The sequence below is a fragment of the Artibeus jamaicensis genome, unplaced genomic scaffold (assembly GCF_021234435.1).
Source record: "Artibeus jamaicensis isolate MK-2021 breed Jamaican fruit bat unplaced genomic scaffold, CSHL_Jam_final contig_465, whole genome shotgun sequence".
In the NCBI taxonomy this organism is placed as follows: Eukaryota; Metazoa; Chordata; class Mammalia; order Chiroptera; family Phyllostomidae; genus Artibeus; species Artibeus jamaicensis.
This window is the reverse complement of record NW_026521843.1, coordinates 10,037,894-10,056,497: the sequence shown is the minus strand read 5'-3', so window position 1 is coordinate 10,056,497 and position 18,604 is coordinate 10,037,894. Positions and strand designations below refer to the sequence as shown.

At 42.6% G+C, this 18,604-nt stretch overlaps 1 protein-coding gene and 1 long non-coding RNA gene across 4 annotated transcripts in view; both read left to right on the top strand.

The window, feature by feature from the left end:
- Positions 1–18,604, top strand: part of LDAH (lipid droplet associated hydrolase) — a 72,665-nt gene that overhangs the window by 32,419 nt on the left and 21,642 nt on the right. For both annotated transcript variants that reach the window (XM_037151715.2, XM_037151716.2), the window contains one exon: positions 17,322–17,556. In XM_037151715.2, coding sequence (XP_037007610.2) covers positions 17,322–17,556 — 235 coding nt within the window. The remainder of the gene's footprint in view (positions 1–17,321; positions 17,557–18,604) is intronic.
- LOC128627691 (uncharacterized) lies at positions 1,262–8,539 on the top strand. Of its 2 annotated transcripts, none has more exons than XR_008391978.1 (3): positions 1,262–1,972; positions 5,762–5,856; positions 7,180–8,539. It is a non-coding gene; the product is annotated as an uncharacterized LOC128627691 (long non-coding RNA). The 2 variants fall into 2 exon arrangements; XR_008391977.1 differs by having other exon boundaries at positions 1,262–3,008.

Here is an 18,604-nt window from a genome sequence, read left to right as displayed (position 1 = left end):
CTACTAATATTTTGTTATCTTTACCTCCTTTTCTTTCTTAAATACTTTCAAGTTGATTATAGCCCTCATGTTATTTCACCTTGAAATACTTCAGCGTGCGCCCTTTAAAGAGGACCTCTTCTTATAACTGCATGTCATCATCTCACCCGGCAGAGTTAACGGCAGGTCTTTGGTATTACTTAATGCAGTCGATGTATTTTTACAGTGGTTTGAAAGATCTTTCTTTAAATTAAAGGATTTTCCCAATTTTAAGAGGTAATATATTTGTACATTTCAGAAAGTAGAAAAGAAGGTAAAAGTAAATATGCTTTTGAAGATTGGGGTGGTATCCAGAGAAACTGAATATACTGAATATTCTACAAATTGCTTTTAAAACTCAGTAAATAGCTTCTTAAAACAGAACGCAAAGTTGCTTAAAGAAAGGGCATCTGTTTGTTGCAGGAAAGCCCGGTGTGCGGGTCTGTGGCCTTGCACAGCGCGTGTGAAAAGCTGTCCCCTGCTCGGGGCCCCGAGGAGGTGGTGCCGTGCCTCTTGGCTGCGTTTTTACTTAATAAGAAAAAATGAAAGTCCAGCTGCATTTGCATTGCTGTTTATTAAGATGCAAAAATTTATTCTCTTGCAGATATTTAAAGTAATTGAAGATTAAATTATTGGCTGAATTTTTCAACTATGATTACTTATCATATTACTGTAGTTATAATTTATGGACCTTAGTTAGTCCTTTCCACAACCCTGAGGGGCTTTTGCTTTCCCATGTCACACATCAGGACACTGTGGCGTTGGGCGGAAGCAGCTTGCTCAAGGTTAGACGACTCGTTGAGCGTCTGCTGGAGTTTGAACCATGTGTGTTTGACTCCAAAGTCCATGTTCTTCACTGTGAAGCTAAAACAGTAACTTATTGTAACAGCTTCTTTGATAAAGGTGCAAAGAACATGAACAGATAATTCACTGAAGAACTAGCAAATAAAACCTCTCAAAAAAAGTGTGGGTAGCACGCTGAGTGACACAGCAGTGAGTGACAATGTGGCAGTGCCCAGTGTGCGTTTGCTGAGCAGAGTAGTGCTTGCTAATGTGTGATGAACGTCCCTCAGCAGCTGTCAGAGTGCGCTGCCGTGCTGCGTGTTCAGAAAGCGCGGTGTCCAGTGTGGGTGCAGCTGCGGAGTCCGAGCAGGCGGACACCAGCGGGTGTGCCCCGGGGGGTCGCAGGATCGGAGGTGGGGTGTGCTGGAGGGGACACGCCACACTGCGCCCACCTTTTTACAGTGATCCCGAGTTATCAGGAAGAAATAATTCCTGTCAAAAATGTTCATACCCTTTGAACTTACTAATCCTTTTCTTTGGGATCTATGTTAAGAAAATCTCAAAAATAGAAAACACTCAGGTACAAAAATATTGTTTGTTGTGACAAAAAATTGAAAACATCCTAATGTCTGACTCCAAAGGGAAGGTTAAGTAGAACATGGAATGTGAAGTATTAAAGTTACATTTTCAGAAGACATTATAATACATAAAAGTTAATTATAGAAATTAACAAAGACGTAAAGATACAGACAAATATATATCAAAACAAAACATACATTAAAAAGTTTGAAAATAAAATTCCCAAAATGAATACAGTAGCTGTGTTTGGGTGGTAAGTTTTGGGGTGGCTTTTCCTATTTATTTTCTATTTTTAAAATTTTCTTTAATGGCATATATTTCTTCACTATTGTAATCATTTCATGATTGTGCATTTTCTTATTTTAAGAAAGCAATTTGTGTGACTTTGTAGCAGAACACTGGTTCAGGAGACAGAAAGATTTTTATAATCTCATATACAGCAATAGACAATAAATGCAAAGGGAATTTAAGGGTCACATCAACTTCATGGCGTCTCTGCAGGAGAGCCCGCCCTTGGGACCAGCAGGGGCACCGAGCCAGCAGCCATTCTAGCCCCTTCCCTGTCTTACCTACTCATCCTGCTCTACTCAAGGTAAATTGCGATTTCTTTTTAATTAACACCCCCCCCCAAAAAACAAATTGTGTGTTGTTGGTGGGCGTGCCTTTTGATGGCCTGACTCATGATTATTACTAGAATGTGATAGCAAATCAGAGGTTGGGTTCACATCATCTTTCGTCGTACCCCTGGGCTGAAGCAGGCCTTAAAACATACAGGTATGTGTACTTCCCATCAGACCGTGCGGTTCATAGCAGTAAGGACTTGAAGAGGCTCTGGGGTATGAGTAGGTGGCCCATGTTAAGGAAGAGGTGTCTTTTTCTTAATAGCCTTGCTGTCAGAGGGATACAGGTCTGAGGAACATAGCTGGTACCTTGCTACATTTGGACCATGTTATGCTAATGAACTGGATGTTCGCAGGAGAGGAATTCCTAGAGCCTCAGTGCACAGAGATGGCAGAGAAGAGATACAAAAAGAGGAGGAACGGTGTAACAAAATTCTTTGGGGGGACTTTCTTTGGTAGCCACTGTTTGTTCCAGGGAGAGTTCTCTGTAGGTCTGTCGGCCTGTAGAGAAGAGAACCACGGATGGGATCTGTAAGGAAGGAAAGGCCCCCAACATGCTTACCCAGGACGCATGACGCTGTTAGCCCTCCCTGCTCGGGTGGAAAGTCTGTGAACAATATGCAGTGTAGACCACAAAAAAAATTCCCTGGAGTGGAAAAAGCCTGGCAGGCACTAAAGGAAAGATGCTTCACAAGAATAAAATGCGGTTGCTTCGAGATCATGCATTCCAAGCCGGTTCAGACTCATTGTACTTGGTTGGGAAGCAGCCAGATTATCAGGTGTCAGAGAGGCATATTGATGAGTGGGTAAGGACTGAAGCCAGCACCATTCCTGGCAACCCGTCCCTAAGAAACCAGACAGTAAATCATCACCAGTGTCAGCTCTGCAGGTAGCAGAGGGAGAGCACATTATTGAAGGCTGTCAACAAGTTCAGAAGCTCCACCTCCAGTGTTAGCTCCCTCCTCACCAGCGCCGTCACGGGAGCTTCTGCAGGAAGCCACGTGGAGTGTAAGCGATGCAGCCTTTTCCTCTTTCATAACCTGCCACCCCCAGGAAAATGCTAGGAGCTTCTTGTGCTCTAGTGCAGAAGGGAAAGGCTCTGAAGGTTTCAGTAATGTTACTGAACACCGATTTCCCAAAAACTTGGGCAGATTCCAGTGCTGTGGGCCCCAGGGGAACTCTCCGTCCCCGTGAGGGACCAGGTGAGGGAGACAGCCTCCCCTTGTCTTCGTGGGCCATAGTTCCTGTGCCTGCCCTGGACATGCCTTGTGCCGCCTCCTAACTCTTCTGTTTCTTGTCCACTTTCTTTCTGCCTCTTCCTCCCACCACCTAAGAGATGCCTGTCTGTCTTTCAGAATCAGCCATCCGAGTGCAGACTCCCACTCTCCCAGTTCTTCACATTTTTACCATCCTTCCTTTGTAGCCCGTCTTCTCATAATTCTTATATATTCCACCTTTTATTATAGGCATTGCATATTTATTTGATCCTATTCAATTTTTGAGGTTTTCTTTTTTTAATTGAGGTATAATTTACACACAGTAGCTCTTTTTTTCTCTCTCTGCTTCAGTCTAGGTATTTTCTTCTGACCTGCTTTTCAGTTTACTCATCCTCACGTGAGCCGTGAATGGATTTTAAACCCATCTCTTGCATTCTCAATTCCAGTCATTCCATTTTTTTTGCTTACAGAATTTCCATTTTATTATTTTTATAGTGACTAATGCAGAATTCCTGAAATTCTACATCTTGTCCCTTAATTTGATTATATTAATCACAGTTATTTTAACATCAATGTCTGACTTTATTCTCCTTTATACTGCTGATAATTTTTTAATTACTTTTATTCTTGAAATATAAAAAATCATAGATATACTTGAAATAAAAATAAAGATTCTATCTGAAAATTTCAGTAGCTGAGTCTCACTCAGGTAGTTGCATTTCTTCTCTGCTTTTTTCTTCTTTGATTTTGGTCCTGTTGCTTTGTCCCTCGGGAACTTGTCATGTTCGTCAGGGTTCCCCCCGAGAGGCAGAAGGATGTGTGTGCACGCACAGAAAGAAGTCACCTGTGAGGCGGTGGCTGCCACACTTCCGGAAGCTGGCACGTGCCCAGATCTGTGGTCGGCCACCTGGGGACGCAGGGGAGCTGACGGCGCCACTGCTTTCCCCAAGCAGGTGGGCTCGGACCCGACCCGGGAAGAGTTGGTATTTCTGTTTGGGTCCCAAGGCAAGGAGAACACAGTGTTTCGGGTCAAAGGCAGTCCACGGAGGGAATTCTCTCTTATTTGGCCTGCGTTGTTTAGGACTTCAGCAGGTTGGATGAGGCCCACTGCCACTGGGGAGGGCAGTCTGCTCTACTCGGTCCCATACTTCAGGTATCTGACCACCCACCCCGTGGCCGTTCCAGTCAGCACAGAAAATTAGCCATCACCACTTGGCGAGGTTTTTGTTTTATCTGAACACCCGTCATTGTGTATGAAAAGCTGTGAAGACAATACGAGGCTTCTGTTTCCCTCTGGGAAGGATTTACTTTTGCTTTTGCCTAGCAGCTGTAGGAAGGACCAGTGACTTCAGTGCCGTGGGGACCTGGCTGAACCAGACCTGCCTGTGTGGGGGCTGGTCTCTTTCCAGCTCATCGCTTTCTACAGAGGGGCCCTTCAGTAGGTCCCACTGGGAGCCTAGGATGCTTCTTTTTAATGGCAGCAAATGCCAGCGTTTTGACACTTGAGCTGAAGGAGGGTTCTATGGCCTCTTGCTCTTTCAGCTCCTGCTCGAAATCTGCACGTGCCGTGGAGGAGCTGTGTCAGGACACCTCTCCGAGTGTCGTTTTCTCCAGAAACAGGGCCCCTCAGACCACCCCCGCCTTTGGTGCTTTCAAAGGCGCTTCTAAACATGACTTTCTGCAGCCTTTGCAGTTGTACTTGGCAGGAAGGTTGCTCCGCAGTGCGCCAGTCTGCCGCCCCCACTGCTGCCTCCGCGGTACCGGCTGTGGTCGCCGCCTCGCTGCCACTGGGCAGCCTGCCGTGTGGAGTGTTATTCCTCGTGTGACCCGTTCTTTCCTCTGGGCAGTTTTAGAATCTTTATTCCCACTATTATATTTAACGATGATATTTTTTGGACTCTTGATCCTTTTTAATCTGGAAACTGGCATGCGAACATACTGAAAACCTCTCTTGTACTTTTTCCTCTTTGTCTTCTCAAGCTTTGTGTGTCAAACCTCCAGAGATGATTCTCTTGTTTTGTTTTAGTTTTTATCGTTCATCTGTTTGTTTGGGTTTTGGGGGTTTTTTAACTTGAATACAATGAACAGTATGGGTTTTTTTTCCCCCTACTGTGTCTTGAAATTCATCTAACTGAACTTGGATTTCAGCCTTTATGCAAATAACTTCTGAGGTAGCTTCTTATTCTCAGTTCCCTTTTGTGGTGCAGTCTCTATGAACTCGTGGCTCACTCCCTCCAAGGACAGCAAATTTCTGCAGTTTTGTCACGCTCTTGTGTTGTCTCTGACCCTCTGAGTCCCTCTTCTCTGTTTAGCTTGTGTTAATCTGACTGCTCTGAAGCTTTCCTCGAGTGTCCGACGTCCCCTTGTTATCTGTTCATATTGTGAGAAAGAAGCACCGAGAGTCCCAGGAGGTTTTGTGTGGGAGTGAGCCCGGTCAGCTAGTCAGCTTCACTGCAGGGTGATCGGACAGGTGTCCTGGCTTTTTTTTTTTATGGGGTGGCAGGGAGGCTTGTTCCCCAGTGTCATGTGTATGTTTTTCTCTAGAGCTATTCATCTCTCAAAAAAAACTCTTCTGACCTCCTGCCTGAGGGCAGCACCATCAACTGGAGCCTGCACCGGAGACTGGGCTTGCACGGCAGGTGGGCATTTAGCACTTGGGCCTTCAGGTGGCCCCTTCCCCTGCCTGTCTCTGTGTCCAGTGTGCCCGGGTCCGAAAACTCTCCATTTTTATGCAGAGTAAACCCCCCAGTCCTGAGCTGGGGCTGGAGGAAGAGTTGCTTGGGGCATTGGGTGAGGCAGTTACCCTGGGGGACCCGCTGCCCCTGCCAAACTGTCCTTCATCTGCCACGTGTCATTCACTGTCACTGAGCACCTGTTATGGACTTAAAGGCACAGGAGAAGCTCTGCCCTCTCCAAGTTCAGTCTGCTAAGGGGAGATGGTAGTAAACCTAAAACTGTGTGTAAGTCAGTACGTTCAAAGGTGGAAACGGAGTGGAAGCAAAGTGAAGGGGGTAGGAAGTGCCGTGGGTGGGGATAGGGGGCAGTGGTGGACTGTACTGTTAATTTATTTAACATTTAACTTCAAATTTACGGAAGAGTTGCAAGAATAAGAGTAGTGCATAGAACACCATATACACTTAAGCCAGGTTTACTATTGTCAATATTTAACCTCATTTTCTCTGTCTCTCCCCCACTCCCACAAGGGGGGGTAGGGAAAGCAGATGTGTATACAGTTGGCCCTCATCTGTGGGTTCCGCATCCATGGATTCAACCAACAGTGGATCAAAAATATGCAGGAAAAAAATATCCCAGAGAGCTGATCCCTAAACAATACAGTGTAACAACTATGTATTTGGCATTTACATTGTATTGAGCATGAATCGTGTAGAGATGGTTTAAACTATGGGAAGATGTACTCTGCTTGAGTCCACACCTCGTCTTAGTTACTTCGTAGCTAAGTCTAAGTTTTCTCATCTAGGGAACAAAGAAACTTACTTGGCATGGTTGTTATGTGTACTGAGTGAGAATTGTATGTAAAGTGTATCGGTGTGGTTTGCAGAAGATGGTCAGCTATCACGACTGCCATTATTCCAAGCACATCCCTACTCTGGGGCATTTTCCTGTCTTGCTGATGGATGAAATTGTTAAGGCAGAATATATGATCTCAAAAAGCAAGCTGTTGACCCTTAAAAAATAGAATTGTATTTGCAATTTATGAACTGCATACATACGATTAAGTAAGCTGAATAGTCTTATCCTAACAAGAAAAAAAATGCGGCCTTATTGGAGGAAAGAAAAACTAGACTAGGATTACTTCTAGGTCTATGCTTTGGCTAATAGCAATTAAATCTTTGAAAGCTGCCTGGTTTACACTGCGTGTTCTCTAACATGTCTTAACAATGTTAGCGGTCATATAAAGGGGAAAGCTGTGTGCTGTGTTTTCTTGTTTTCCACTTGTGCAGTGGGGAGGCGCCCAGCCATTACTGCAGCAGATGGGCCAGCTGATCGGGATGTCGAAGCACTAGTTGTCGTGGCTTCATAATACAGGCTTCATTGCTGCAGCCCAGAAAAATGGATGCGTACATAATAAATTATCTGATGAGTAAAGTTTATTGATGATCCTTTAGATTTTACTCTTTGGGTTTTTTTAATGCCTATTTAATAAAACACGTTGCACATAAACCACACCTGAACGTCATACCCTTTACCTTATGGCTGTTCTTTAAATCATTTCTTAACTTCCTTTCTGAAAACTGATTAATAATAATAATAAATCAGGAATAAACATCAAAGTGCTGTCTCTGGCCCCCAGGAAGGTGCCCTCTGAAAAAAGCCCCTGGGTGTACATTTACTTTCCTGTGCTATTCATGAAAACATGGTCGTGCTTCATTATCAGAGGTTGACCCTGGCAGATTTCAGATGAGAATGTGAAATATAAGAAAACGTTTCCTTAGAGTAGAGTGAACTGGCCAGCCTAGCAGTTCTTTCTTTAATGAGACAGTAACATAAGAAAATGTTTTGCCGTGTACTCAGATTTGGAAACCTCCTCCGTGCAGCTGTGTTGTAAAATTGGGTATATACTTCCTTGACCTCGGTGGGTTTTTTGGCCAATAGGTTGCTATATGAAGAAAAGAAATTTTTATTACTATGACTTATCCTATCAAATTTGGACTATAAATTTCACTGAAATTACTATTATGAGATCTAGGAAAAGTATAAGTTTCACCCAACAGGCAGTAACTGTTGTTCTCCACAGACAAAGAGGAAAACCAGTCTCATCGACTAAATATTAGTTGTGATAAGCAGTATGTGGTCTGCTTATGTTTCCGAGAAGCAGTGATGCATTCAGAGTACATATTAGAACTTCCTCGTTGCCCCGGTGCATTCCCATGATTTCAGAGTGCACTTTAATTCTCAATTTGCTGTTGATATAGATCGGCCAGATGTAACCCTGTAGGTGCTCGTGTATTTTTGGAGCTCCCCTTGCATGCGGTTTTGTTTCACGTGGGTCACAGTAATGGGTCACTTATCCCGAGTAATGGGCCGCCTCCCCCTCTGCCAGCTGGTTCGATCAGTCCGAGGGCCCTGTTTACTGTGGGTCACATGACTAGCTGTGGCGGCAGTAGGGCAGGGTGACTAGTGTGACAGTAACTGTGTTAACTGTTTATGTTCTCTAAATCGTTGAGGATGTTTTAATAAATACCAGAAAGCCTTATTTTGAAGTGAATAAGCTTGAAACTGAATTCAAAGATGACTAAATTACTGGGCTTTTTGGAAGATGGATCCTTTTCTTTCGTTGATTTTTCTGGTTAACTGTGGATTGGCCATAGTGGGGTTGGGGGTGAGGAGCAAAACATTTATTTCTGATTTTCTCATTTAAAATATTTATAATGCACTTTAGCATACTTTTCTGCTTTCCTGAACAGGACAATACAACCGTTTGATTTTATTTTCCTAATGAAGAATTTGTAGCACAAGAGCCCTCGTCTGAATAACTTCTCTTACCATCTGCAGTGTAGTTATAAACACAGGAGGTTCACGGGATTAGGGTTAACTGTGCTGACCTCATATTGTTCCCTGGAATTATTTTTTAACCAAATTCTTGGTAGTACTTGGTTGCTGATTTCCCAGTATGGTTAAAAGTGGCCTGGAGGAGCAAATAAGATTGAAAGATGATTAGTTAAATTCCAATTAGTGAGGATTACATCATTCAGTGACATCTAATTTTCCAGGTATCACTTAGAGGACACAGTTTAGGAAGGTGAAAATAAGCAAAATTACCTTTGCACCTTGGGAATAAAAACGCCCAAAGAACACGTGGGCCCCAAGAGTGTCTCGTTTCAAGCTTGTCAACTCCCTCTCATCCACAGTCCCACCAGCTGGGTGAGCAGGAGAACTAGGATTCGGACATCTGCACTGTCAGCACACGCAGATCTAGCGTTTCACTGTAGTGTAGTATTCCCTGGTAGGGGCGCACGGTAACTCAGGTAAACGCTCCTATTATGGATGCTCAACTCGCCTTGCTAGTCCAAATAATTGTTTTGTAGCTTTCTCAGCTGCATTTATTGAACAATTCTGTTTTTTCCGATGATATCTTATCATCAATTTAATTCCTGTATATATTCAGGTCTTTAGTTTCTAGACTTTCTTTTATCCCTTGAGCTGTGTGGTCCTTTTCTGTCGTACGGTTTTAACTGTTGTAGCTTCTGTTATGGGTCGAACTAATATGTGTGATATTTAGTCGAGCTAATCCCCCTCTTTCTTCTTTTTCAGAATTTCTAGTTATTAGTACATTCTGTTTCCCAGATTAACATTAATATAATTGGTTCAATTTCAAAATAGGGGTCACCTTTTAGTAATTTAATTGGGATTGAATGAATTGAATGGATAGATTAATTTAAGGGGAGATTTTATCTCTTTTGCAATAGAAGAATAAAGAAATACTACTTTGAATTTTGAGGTTTTTGTTTAGATAAGTGCTGTACATTACTTCTTAGGTTTGTATTTAGCTTTTATTTTTACACCTGAATTTTTAAAACATATACCATAGATACTGATAATTTTGCTTTCCCTGTGTATAACTCATCTATTTCATCTACTTTCATTGGGTTTATAGTTCTGGAGCAGCAGTAACACAACAGCCAGGGGGTCTTATTAAAATGGAAGCCAGGCACAGTCACTCCCGTTTTCAGACCCCTTCAAAGGGGTCTCGGCCACTAGGACTAACACCCAGTCCTGGTAGGCCCTCTATAAAGAACAGCAGTGCCGCTCCCTGCATTGACTTAAACTCACCAAACAGGTTCTGTCCTATGGCGTTGGCCCTTGCTTCCCCCTCTCCCAGGAAAGCTCTTTCCCAGGAATCTTCCAGCTCACTCCCTGCTGCCTGCACACAGCCCTTCACACAGAGGCCTTCCCGGGACACCTGACCTAGAGCTGAGCCCTGCCTCCCACAGCTGCTGGCCCCTCCCACTACTTCATTTCCTCCCCGGCCCACCGCAGGACCTGAGACTTCCTCTGGTTTTCCATCTTCTACTCAGTTATTAACGCGTTACCTGTCATTACTTGTCCCTTACATTGTCACGTGGTCATTTTAAAATTATTATTCGTTTATTGCTATTTACATACATGTTTTACTCATTTTATATCATGTACATAATTATCATGTATGTCAATTATATCTTACTACTTATATCTTTCTCAAGCAAAAGATATTTAAAAAAAAGAAAAGTGGGGTAAGGGGAAACAAAAAATAGCAAGCACAAAATAAGATTTTAAGTCTACAGGTTTAGCTCCAAAATATTAGCAATTATTTAAGTGAAAAGGTAGTAAACGTGTTAGTCATGTTAGTTAAAAGACAGAGATGGTCAGGTTATATAAAAAGCCTAACTATTCTAAATTTAAGGTTATGAAAAGGCAGGAAGTAAAAGAAGAGAAACTTATATCTTCCAAATCCTAACCAAAAGAAAGCTGGTCGCTATGTTAACAGCAAACAAAATAAACACTAAAGGAAAAGCATTACGATAGATGAAGAGACTTCCTGTAGGTATCAGAGGCTTCCTGTCTCAGGCAGTAACAGTCGATATCAGAAAGGAAAGCGGCCATGCCAGGCTGGTGGGCCAGAGGTCGGAGTGTAACACCAGGGTGTTATAAACTAACTTTATGCCTGTACACTTGGAAGCTTCAATGAAATGCACAAATCCCTAGACAAAGATAACATCAAAGCAGATTCCCAAAGAAACAGAAAGCCTGAATGAGTGTTCTAAGCCATTAAAGAAAATGAAGCAATCAGTAGTCAAAACATTCTTAAAATAAAACTCCAGGCTTCTCTGGTGAGTTCTAGCAAATATTTAGAAATACTTAGAAAATAAGTCATTCTATTCTTTTATAAAATCCTCTAGACAATGGAGGAGGAGAATAATGGAGGAGAACATACTCTTGAACTCAGTTTTCTCAAACTAGCAAACCTTTATATCCAGATCTAGAAAAAAAAAGTAACACAAGAAAGTTACCAGCCATCCTCACTTACCAACACACAAAGGCCCTGAACCAAATATTCGAAAGCCGAGGACAGAAGCGTACACAGAGGGTGGTGAAGATGGTGGGTTTATGCCAAGAATGGAAAGTCAGTTTCACATTAGAAAATCAGGTGATAGTTCACCACATTAATAAGTAAAAGGAGAAAAACCCACCATCATTCCCAATAGGTATAGAAAAGATATTTAGTGAAATTCAGCATCCATTTATGATTTTTAAAAGCAATTAGCAAACTACAAATAGAGGAAACTTTTGTAATCTTATAAAGCATATCTCTAGAAAACCTTCAGCACACATCATGCCTTCTGGTGACTTATATTGAAATTATGTTTGAATTTAGGAGAAAGAATTATATCTATTGAGCATTATATTAAGGCTTTGGATCACTCAATAAAGTGAGAAAAAATAAAAGATACAAGGATTGGAAAGGAAGAAACAACTCTATTTGTGGATGATACAAGTACGTACTTAGACAATCCAAAAGAATCTACAGACAAGTTATTAGAACTAATGAAGGAGCTTAGTAAGTTTATTGGATGCAGAATCAACAAGTAGATATCTTTTATGTCATGTAAGCAACAACCATTTAGAAAATGAAATTTTTTCAATATTCTATTTACAAAAGTATAAAAAATAAGTCCCCAATTATCTGACAAAAATTATACATGATGACTACTAGTACAATCCCAATCAGAATCTCAGAAAAGGTATTTGTGGAATTTGAAGGGCCAGTTCCAAAATGTTTATGGATATGCAGAGAGCCAAAATACCCAAGGCTTTTTGAAGAACAAGGCGGGGGGTTAACTTACTCTACCAAGATTCAAAGTGTGTTATAAACCTGTAGTAAATCAGCCATTGTGCTCTCCGCAGAGTCCGGGAAGTAGCCCAGTGGAACGGATTAGAGAGCCCGGAAAAGGACCCCATACACAGGATTTACAACAGAAGTGTCTCTGCAGAAAGGCAGGGGAAGGGCGGTCTTTGCACTTAATGATGCCGGGACAATGGGGTTTCCAGATGGGAAAAAATTGCATTTGACCCATATTTCACACCACACATAAAAATACATTTCAGGTAGATTGTGAACCTAGATGTGAAAGACTAGACCATAGAGCTTTTAGAGGTATTACTGAAGAACATTGGCTGCCAGAGAACTTGCAGGGACTGTGAACGGTGACCGACCTGGCTTCTTTACGGTAGCACATCCATCCAGGTGGGGTTGAGGCTGGGCCGGACCTGAGAAGTCAGCCTCTTCGTCATTGCCTTGGCTGCCACCGAAGCTGCCGTCAGGAGCCCTGTTCTTGTTTACCAGGGAGGACCCTTCCTGTGGGATCGGGAGGGTAGCCCCTGCTTAGCCCCTCAGCCAGGAAGTCCCAGCAGGGCCATTAGAAACCCCACCTCTCTCCACACCAAAGGTTGCTTTTTGTGAATCCGCCCCTGTTTTAAATCTCTCAGGTTTTGTTAAGTCCAGAAACACTTACAGGAGTAAAAAGACATGATATTAGAACTACCCTAGAGGTAGTGGCAGAATTGTAAACTTGAAGGTGCAGAATCTTGCTCGCTTCAGCAGCACATACACTGAAGGTGCGGGATCAATGCTTAATTGTAGCACCACTCCAGATGCTGAAAATTTTTCATTGTTTCTACCTCTCGCGTTCTTAAAGCACACTGCTTGATATCCAAGTGAAACACCAGCTCCCTGAAGTAAGCTGCTAACATTAGACAGTGCAATAAAAATTTACTCTGTGTGAGCTCCAGACACCCACTAATGGGACTGTACTTTAAAAAAAAGAAGAGGGAAGTATAATGGTTAATGCTGTGTTTAAGAGTTCCCTTTGACCCACGTCTTCATGCTCATATTGAAGACTTCTCACTCAGTATTGTGAGACTTCTCACCATTTGCCACTCGGAAGGACACGTTCCACGTCTCTGAGACAGCAGTCACGTTTGACTTGGAGCCATTTGGAGAAGTCCCAAAGAATATCTTTGGACTAAAGTGCAAAGAGAAGCAGTTCCGTGCCCACTGTGTATCGAGTGGGAGAATGGAGAGAACTGGCCAGGTGGGAGAGCAGCTAGGCCCTTTACCTGCGCTTCCTCCAGCTGAAGACAGGAGTCAGAACGGGGCCCGAGTTCCCTCGTCTGCTGGCCCTGTGTCGTCCACAGTAACTGCCGCAGCGGGAACCCGTGCGTACCCGTGTGTCATGCTAGAAGGGAACAGAGGCGACCAGATAGCAGACAAGCCCTGGGATTCCAGAGCTGACATCATCCCTTCTGTGTCCGTGTTTGAGTGCACGTGGCCGGAACTCCCCCTGCGAATGATTCCTTTAACTGACTTTTCTTGTCCACTGATACTTCCTAGAGATCTCTTAACCCCACTTAATCTTTATACAGTTGAATCTTGAACAGTGCAGATTTGAACTGCATGGGTTCATTTATGCATGGATTTTTTCAATAAATATAAAGTCAGCCCTCTGGATCCCTGCATTTCACGTCCAAGGCTATAGCTAACCATGGATCGGAAACTGTTTTCCATGCACAGCTGGGAATCCTCGGATGTGGAGAGCTGGCTGTGTGCATTCAGCGGTGCCCAGCCTGCCGCCCAACGCAAAGTCATAAGTTTGCTTAAAACATTTTGAGTTTTTTTGTGATTACGTGTCATGATGTATGTGTGGCCCAAGACAACTCTTCTTCCAGTGTGACCCAGAGGTGCCAAAAGGTTGGACACCTCTGTTATACTTTTTATGTAAGAGACAAGAATCTGCAGATTTTGGTATCTATGGGGATTCTGGGACTAATTTCCTTCGGATAATAAGAAATGACTGAGTTTGGGGAGAGTCAGTAGTTATATACAGACTTTTGGCTGAATGGGGGAGGCACCCCAAAGCCCCACATTGTTCAGGGATCACCTGTGTATGACATTTGTATAAACCCGTTGCAGTCCAGGCAGCCGCCTCTGATTCCGGGAGGATTCTGGATCATTCCTGACATTCTGGAGCCGGGGTCATTGCCGATACCCACTAATGCCTGTAAGGCCTTACTGAGCACCATCTGTACATCCAGCATCTCTGATCCGTGCTTGAGAAGATGCCAAGGTGGCGAAACTCCTGTATTCCAGCTAAAACCCTGCATTCATTCAAAAAGCAAGTTATGAGCATTTTGCAATCTGTTGTTGCCAAGCCAGGATTTTAAAAATCATCTGAAAAGGCTGTGGCCCTCTGATCCCAAAGAATGTTTTTTATTCCCCATCGAAGCCACAGAGGTATTCAGGGAACAGGTCATTCTTACTTATGTAACAGAGGAGGAGGTCTAGTAGAGGTCGAATTATTGTGACCAAAAAAGAAACAACTAGAATATCTGTCATTGTTGAGAGCAAAGGAAAAGTCTACAGGAAATGGCTGAACGTTTAGCTGACAGATATGACCAAGGAAAAACAAGAAGATATGGCTAGAAAGAAAAGAGTCTTGCACAGTTTCCCCTCAGATCCTTTTTCTCCATTAATAAGAGCGACATGAAGGCAGAATTACAAGTGCTACCTGATCGAGTTCAACATTCAGGCAGCGCCATCCAGCAGGTTACAGTGAAAAAGGACTAGGAGACCAAGTCTACAAACACCCACCTTTACTCTCAGGTCCTGGTGGGCACAGTGCACTCAGCCTGCCCAGCAGGAGGGTGTACGTGTGTGAGGGCAGTGACAAGTCACTGGTGCCTGAGATTGCAGGAACAGACTCCCACCGAAGTTAAACACAAACGAGGGCTTCAACCCACGTTGTAGGACAGATAAGAGGCAGCACTACCTGATTTCAAGACGTTTTGAGGGAAAAATAGCTTCATGATTTGAGGTTAAAGAATTTCTTGAACAAGGCACAAAGAGCAATAGCTATAGAGGAAAAAAACTGTTAAACTCAACCGCATCAAACTTAAGAACTTACTTCCATTATGAAAAAGGTAAAACTAATAAGAGTTCAACAGGTAAGCTGAGGACCGCCACGAGGTAAAGGGCTGGTATGCAGAGTGAAAAACAACTCCTGTGAGTCAATAAGAAAAATGAAGAGACAGCCAGCCTGATAGAAAAATGTGTGAGAGACTTGCATAAGCACCCAGAGGAGATAGGAAATGTCCAATCAACACAGAAAAGCTATTCAACAAGTTAAAGCCACAGGGAAATACACCAGGTTAGTCTAATTACAAAGTTTGCCAGTGCCAGATGTGATGAAGACAGGTAAAAATATGAACTCGCATGTCTGCTGTTACGAGGGTAAATTGCTACAACTTCTTTGGAAAGCTCTTTGGGTTATCTACTGAAGCTGAACACATGGATACTGTGTTTTTACTTCGAGCTGATGCAGTCAACAGAAACACATGCACATGCGCACCAAGAAACACGTATGAAAATGTCCATAGCAGCATACTTACAGTGTATCTGGACTGAAAACAACCCAAATAGCTCTCAGTAAAATAAGTAAGTTGAGGTATGTTCATACAATAGACAAATATATTGCAATAGACAAATCCTATTGCTACATTTATCAACATGGATGAATCTTACAGACAATGTTGAGTCAGAGAAGTAAAATGTGAAAATAAACTGCATGATTACACTCATATAAACTTCATTAACAGAAGGAAGTTAACTCCAGTATTAAGGGATGTGTATTAGTCTGCTGGAACTGCCGTAACAGAATGCCATGGACTGTGTGGCTTAAACAACTGACATGTGTTCTTTCTGGAGGCTGGGAGTCCCAGATCAGCACGCCAGCCTGGCTAGTTTCCCGTGGGACTTCCTCCCGGTTTGTAGATGGCCACCTTCCCCTGGTGTTCACCAGGCCACCAGACCTCTCTGCGTATGCTCGGGAAGAGAGCGCGAGCTCTCTGGGGTCTCTCTTGATAAGGGTAACTGGTCCTATCAGTCCCACCCTCATGACTTCATTTAACCTTGATTATCATTCTCTCTACGTACAGTCACATTGGAGCCCTGGCCAGGTAGCTCGGTTGGTTAGAACATCGTCCAGAGGCACCAAGGTAGATTTGGAGGCGATACAGTTCATTCTGTGGTAGGATGAAAGGTATTAATGTAAAGCCAGACAAGGAAGTGATTTAACAGTGAGGGATGGTAATCATTGGTATAAAGCAAGGGAAGGCAGGGCCGAGTTGTGACTGGAAGACACCATGCTGGCTGTTTTGTTTCTTGACTTACATAACTTCACTTTATAAACTATTTGTCAAATGTCACATTTAAATTGTGTATACTTTTCAGTATGTGATACTTAACAATTTTGATTTTTTTAAACAGCGAAACCATTGAATTCAGTCTTATTTCCTCTTCTGCAACCTGTTAACATCGACGATCTATTCCATTTTTGTTTACTCTGTTATTGACTTCTGTTCCCCATAGAAATTGTTTTTACATATATGCTAATCATTTAAATATTAATACGCTAAATAATGGTAAATTTTAAAATGTTTAGCAATACTCTTTTTTCTCCTGGAGTATTATTAGAATTCATTTCCTGATATTCTGAGAAGTTGAGTTGAGATTATATTTTTGTCCTTAAACATTTTCCCCTGAGGAAAAGATTTCCAACCTCACTTGTCCTTGGCCTGTTCAAGATTGTCCTTGGTCAATAGGATTAAGGAACAGAGGAGCTTTTCAGAAGCGGACTGTCTCCAGATGTAATCAGTTTTGTTAAACGCTGACTAGAAATAGAGTTTTTATGTGGCTCCACTTCTGATTTCATTCGCGAAATCAAGTTGTTAATAGCTACTGAAATGGTATATTAATTTCTCCTTTCATTCATCCTTCAAAGGGATTAGGAGTTGCTGTCATAATCAGAGAGTTACCCAGGAATCTGATCTCCTTCTCACCCTGAAAATTAAGCCTGACAATTCAAGGGACATCCTTGTGTCCCGCCCAGATTGGCTGTGGGCTGAGACAACGATGGGTGATGATTCCTAGTGTGAACAGATCCCTTAGACATAAGCCAGGCATTCGCCAATACTGTATTAAAAAAACAAAGCAGTAAAGCAATAGGTTATCCCTGAAGAAACTTCTCATCAAAATATGCTTTTCTTGTAGGTAATTCGCTCCTGTCTGCTCTTCCCAACAATTGAGCGAATGTCCGAGACACCCAATGGCAGGATCGCCACCCCACTCCTGTGCTGGCTTCGGTATGTTCTCTATGCTTCCAGCTACTTGCTGCTTAAACCATGTCCAGAGAGAATCAAGTCCTGGCTCCTCAGAAGTGCCCTTCAAAGGATGAACTTGCAGAATGAATTTTCATCCCTGAGCGTGTTGGAGCCATTCTGCCTTGGTGAGTAAGCGTGTTTACTGAACATGTGTGGGTTGTATTATTCTGCCCGAAAGCACTGGGAGAATAATCTGAGGCAGTGGGTGAACAGCAACCAGGGAATCACTTGTTGGATTTTTTTCCTTCCAACAGTTTAAAACGAGAAATAAAATGAGAACAGAGTGGGGGGAACTTTGTTTGACTGATAGAAAAGTCTCTTCAAGCCTTACTTTTAAGCCCTACCCTGCTACTTCTCCACTCTAGATGCAGAAAGGCGAGAGGGATTCTTGCGTGGCGTGCATGGGATCCTTGCAGGAACCCAGGGCACGAATAACCACTTTACAATCTATAGAAGAGATACTCAAAAACACCACAGGCGAATCAAAATGGAATGGTAAAACATATCCAGTAATGCACAGGAAGACAAAAAAGAGAACACAGAGAAACAAAAAACATAAAACAAATAATGGCATACAAGCTCTAATATACCAATAATTACATTAACTATAAAAGTCCAAAATACACCAATTAAAAGACAAAGATTGGCAGAGTGAATTTAAAGACATAACTATACACTGTCTTCAGAAAACTTAGCTCAAATAAAAGTACATATCTAGACTGAAAGTAAAAGAATGAGAAAACATGTATCATGCAAACACTGATCCAAAGGAACCAGGAATGAATGTGTTAATGCAGGTATCCCCTGCTTTCCAAAAGTTGGCAGGACACCACTTCACTTTTACAAAATACTTAATTGTTACCTGTTTTCACTGATCAGAAGAAATCCAAAGAGGATTTCCACTCAAAACAACAATCACAACAACAAAAGCATTACCACATTAATGTTGCTCTTTCATCAAAGCCAAGCGGTATACCGTGAACTTTTGGAAATCAGGAGACGCTCTGTGCTTTATGCCATTTGGCTTAGGAAAGGTTTCGTAGGAATGCTGTGCTCTCCCATAGTAGGAGAAGCCTCTTTCAGATAGCAGACTTCAGAACAAAGGAAGTTACAGGGACAGAGAAGGGCATTGCATAATAGTAACCAAAGGCTCACTCCCTCGGGAGGACATAG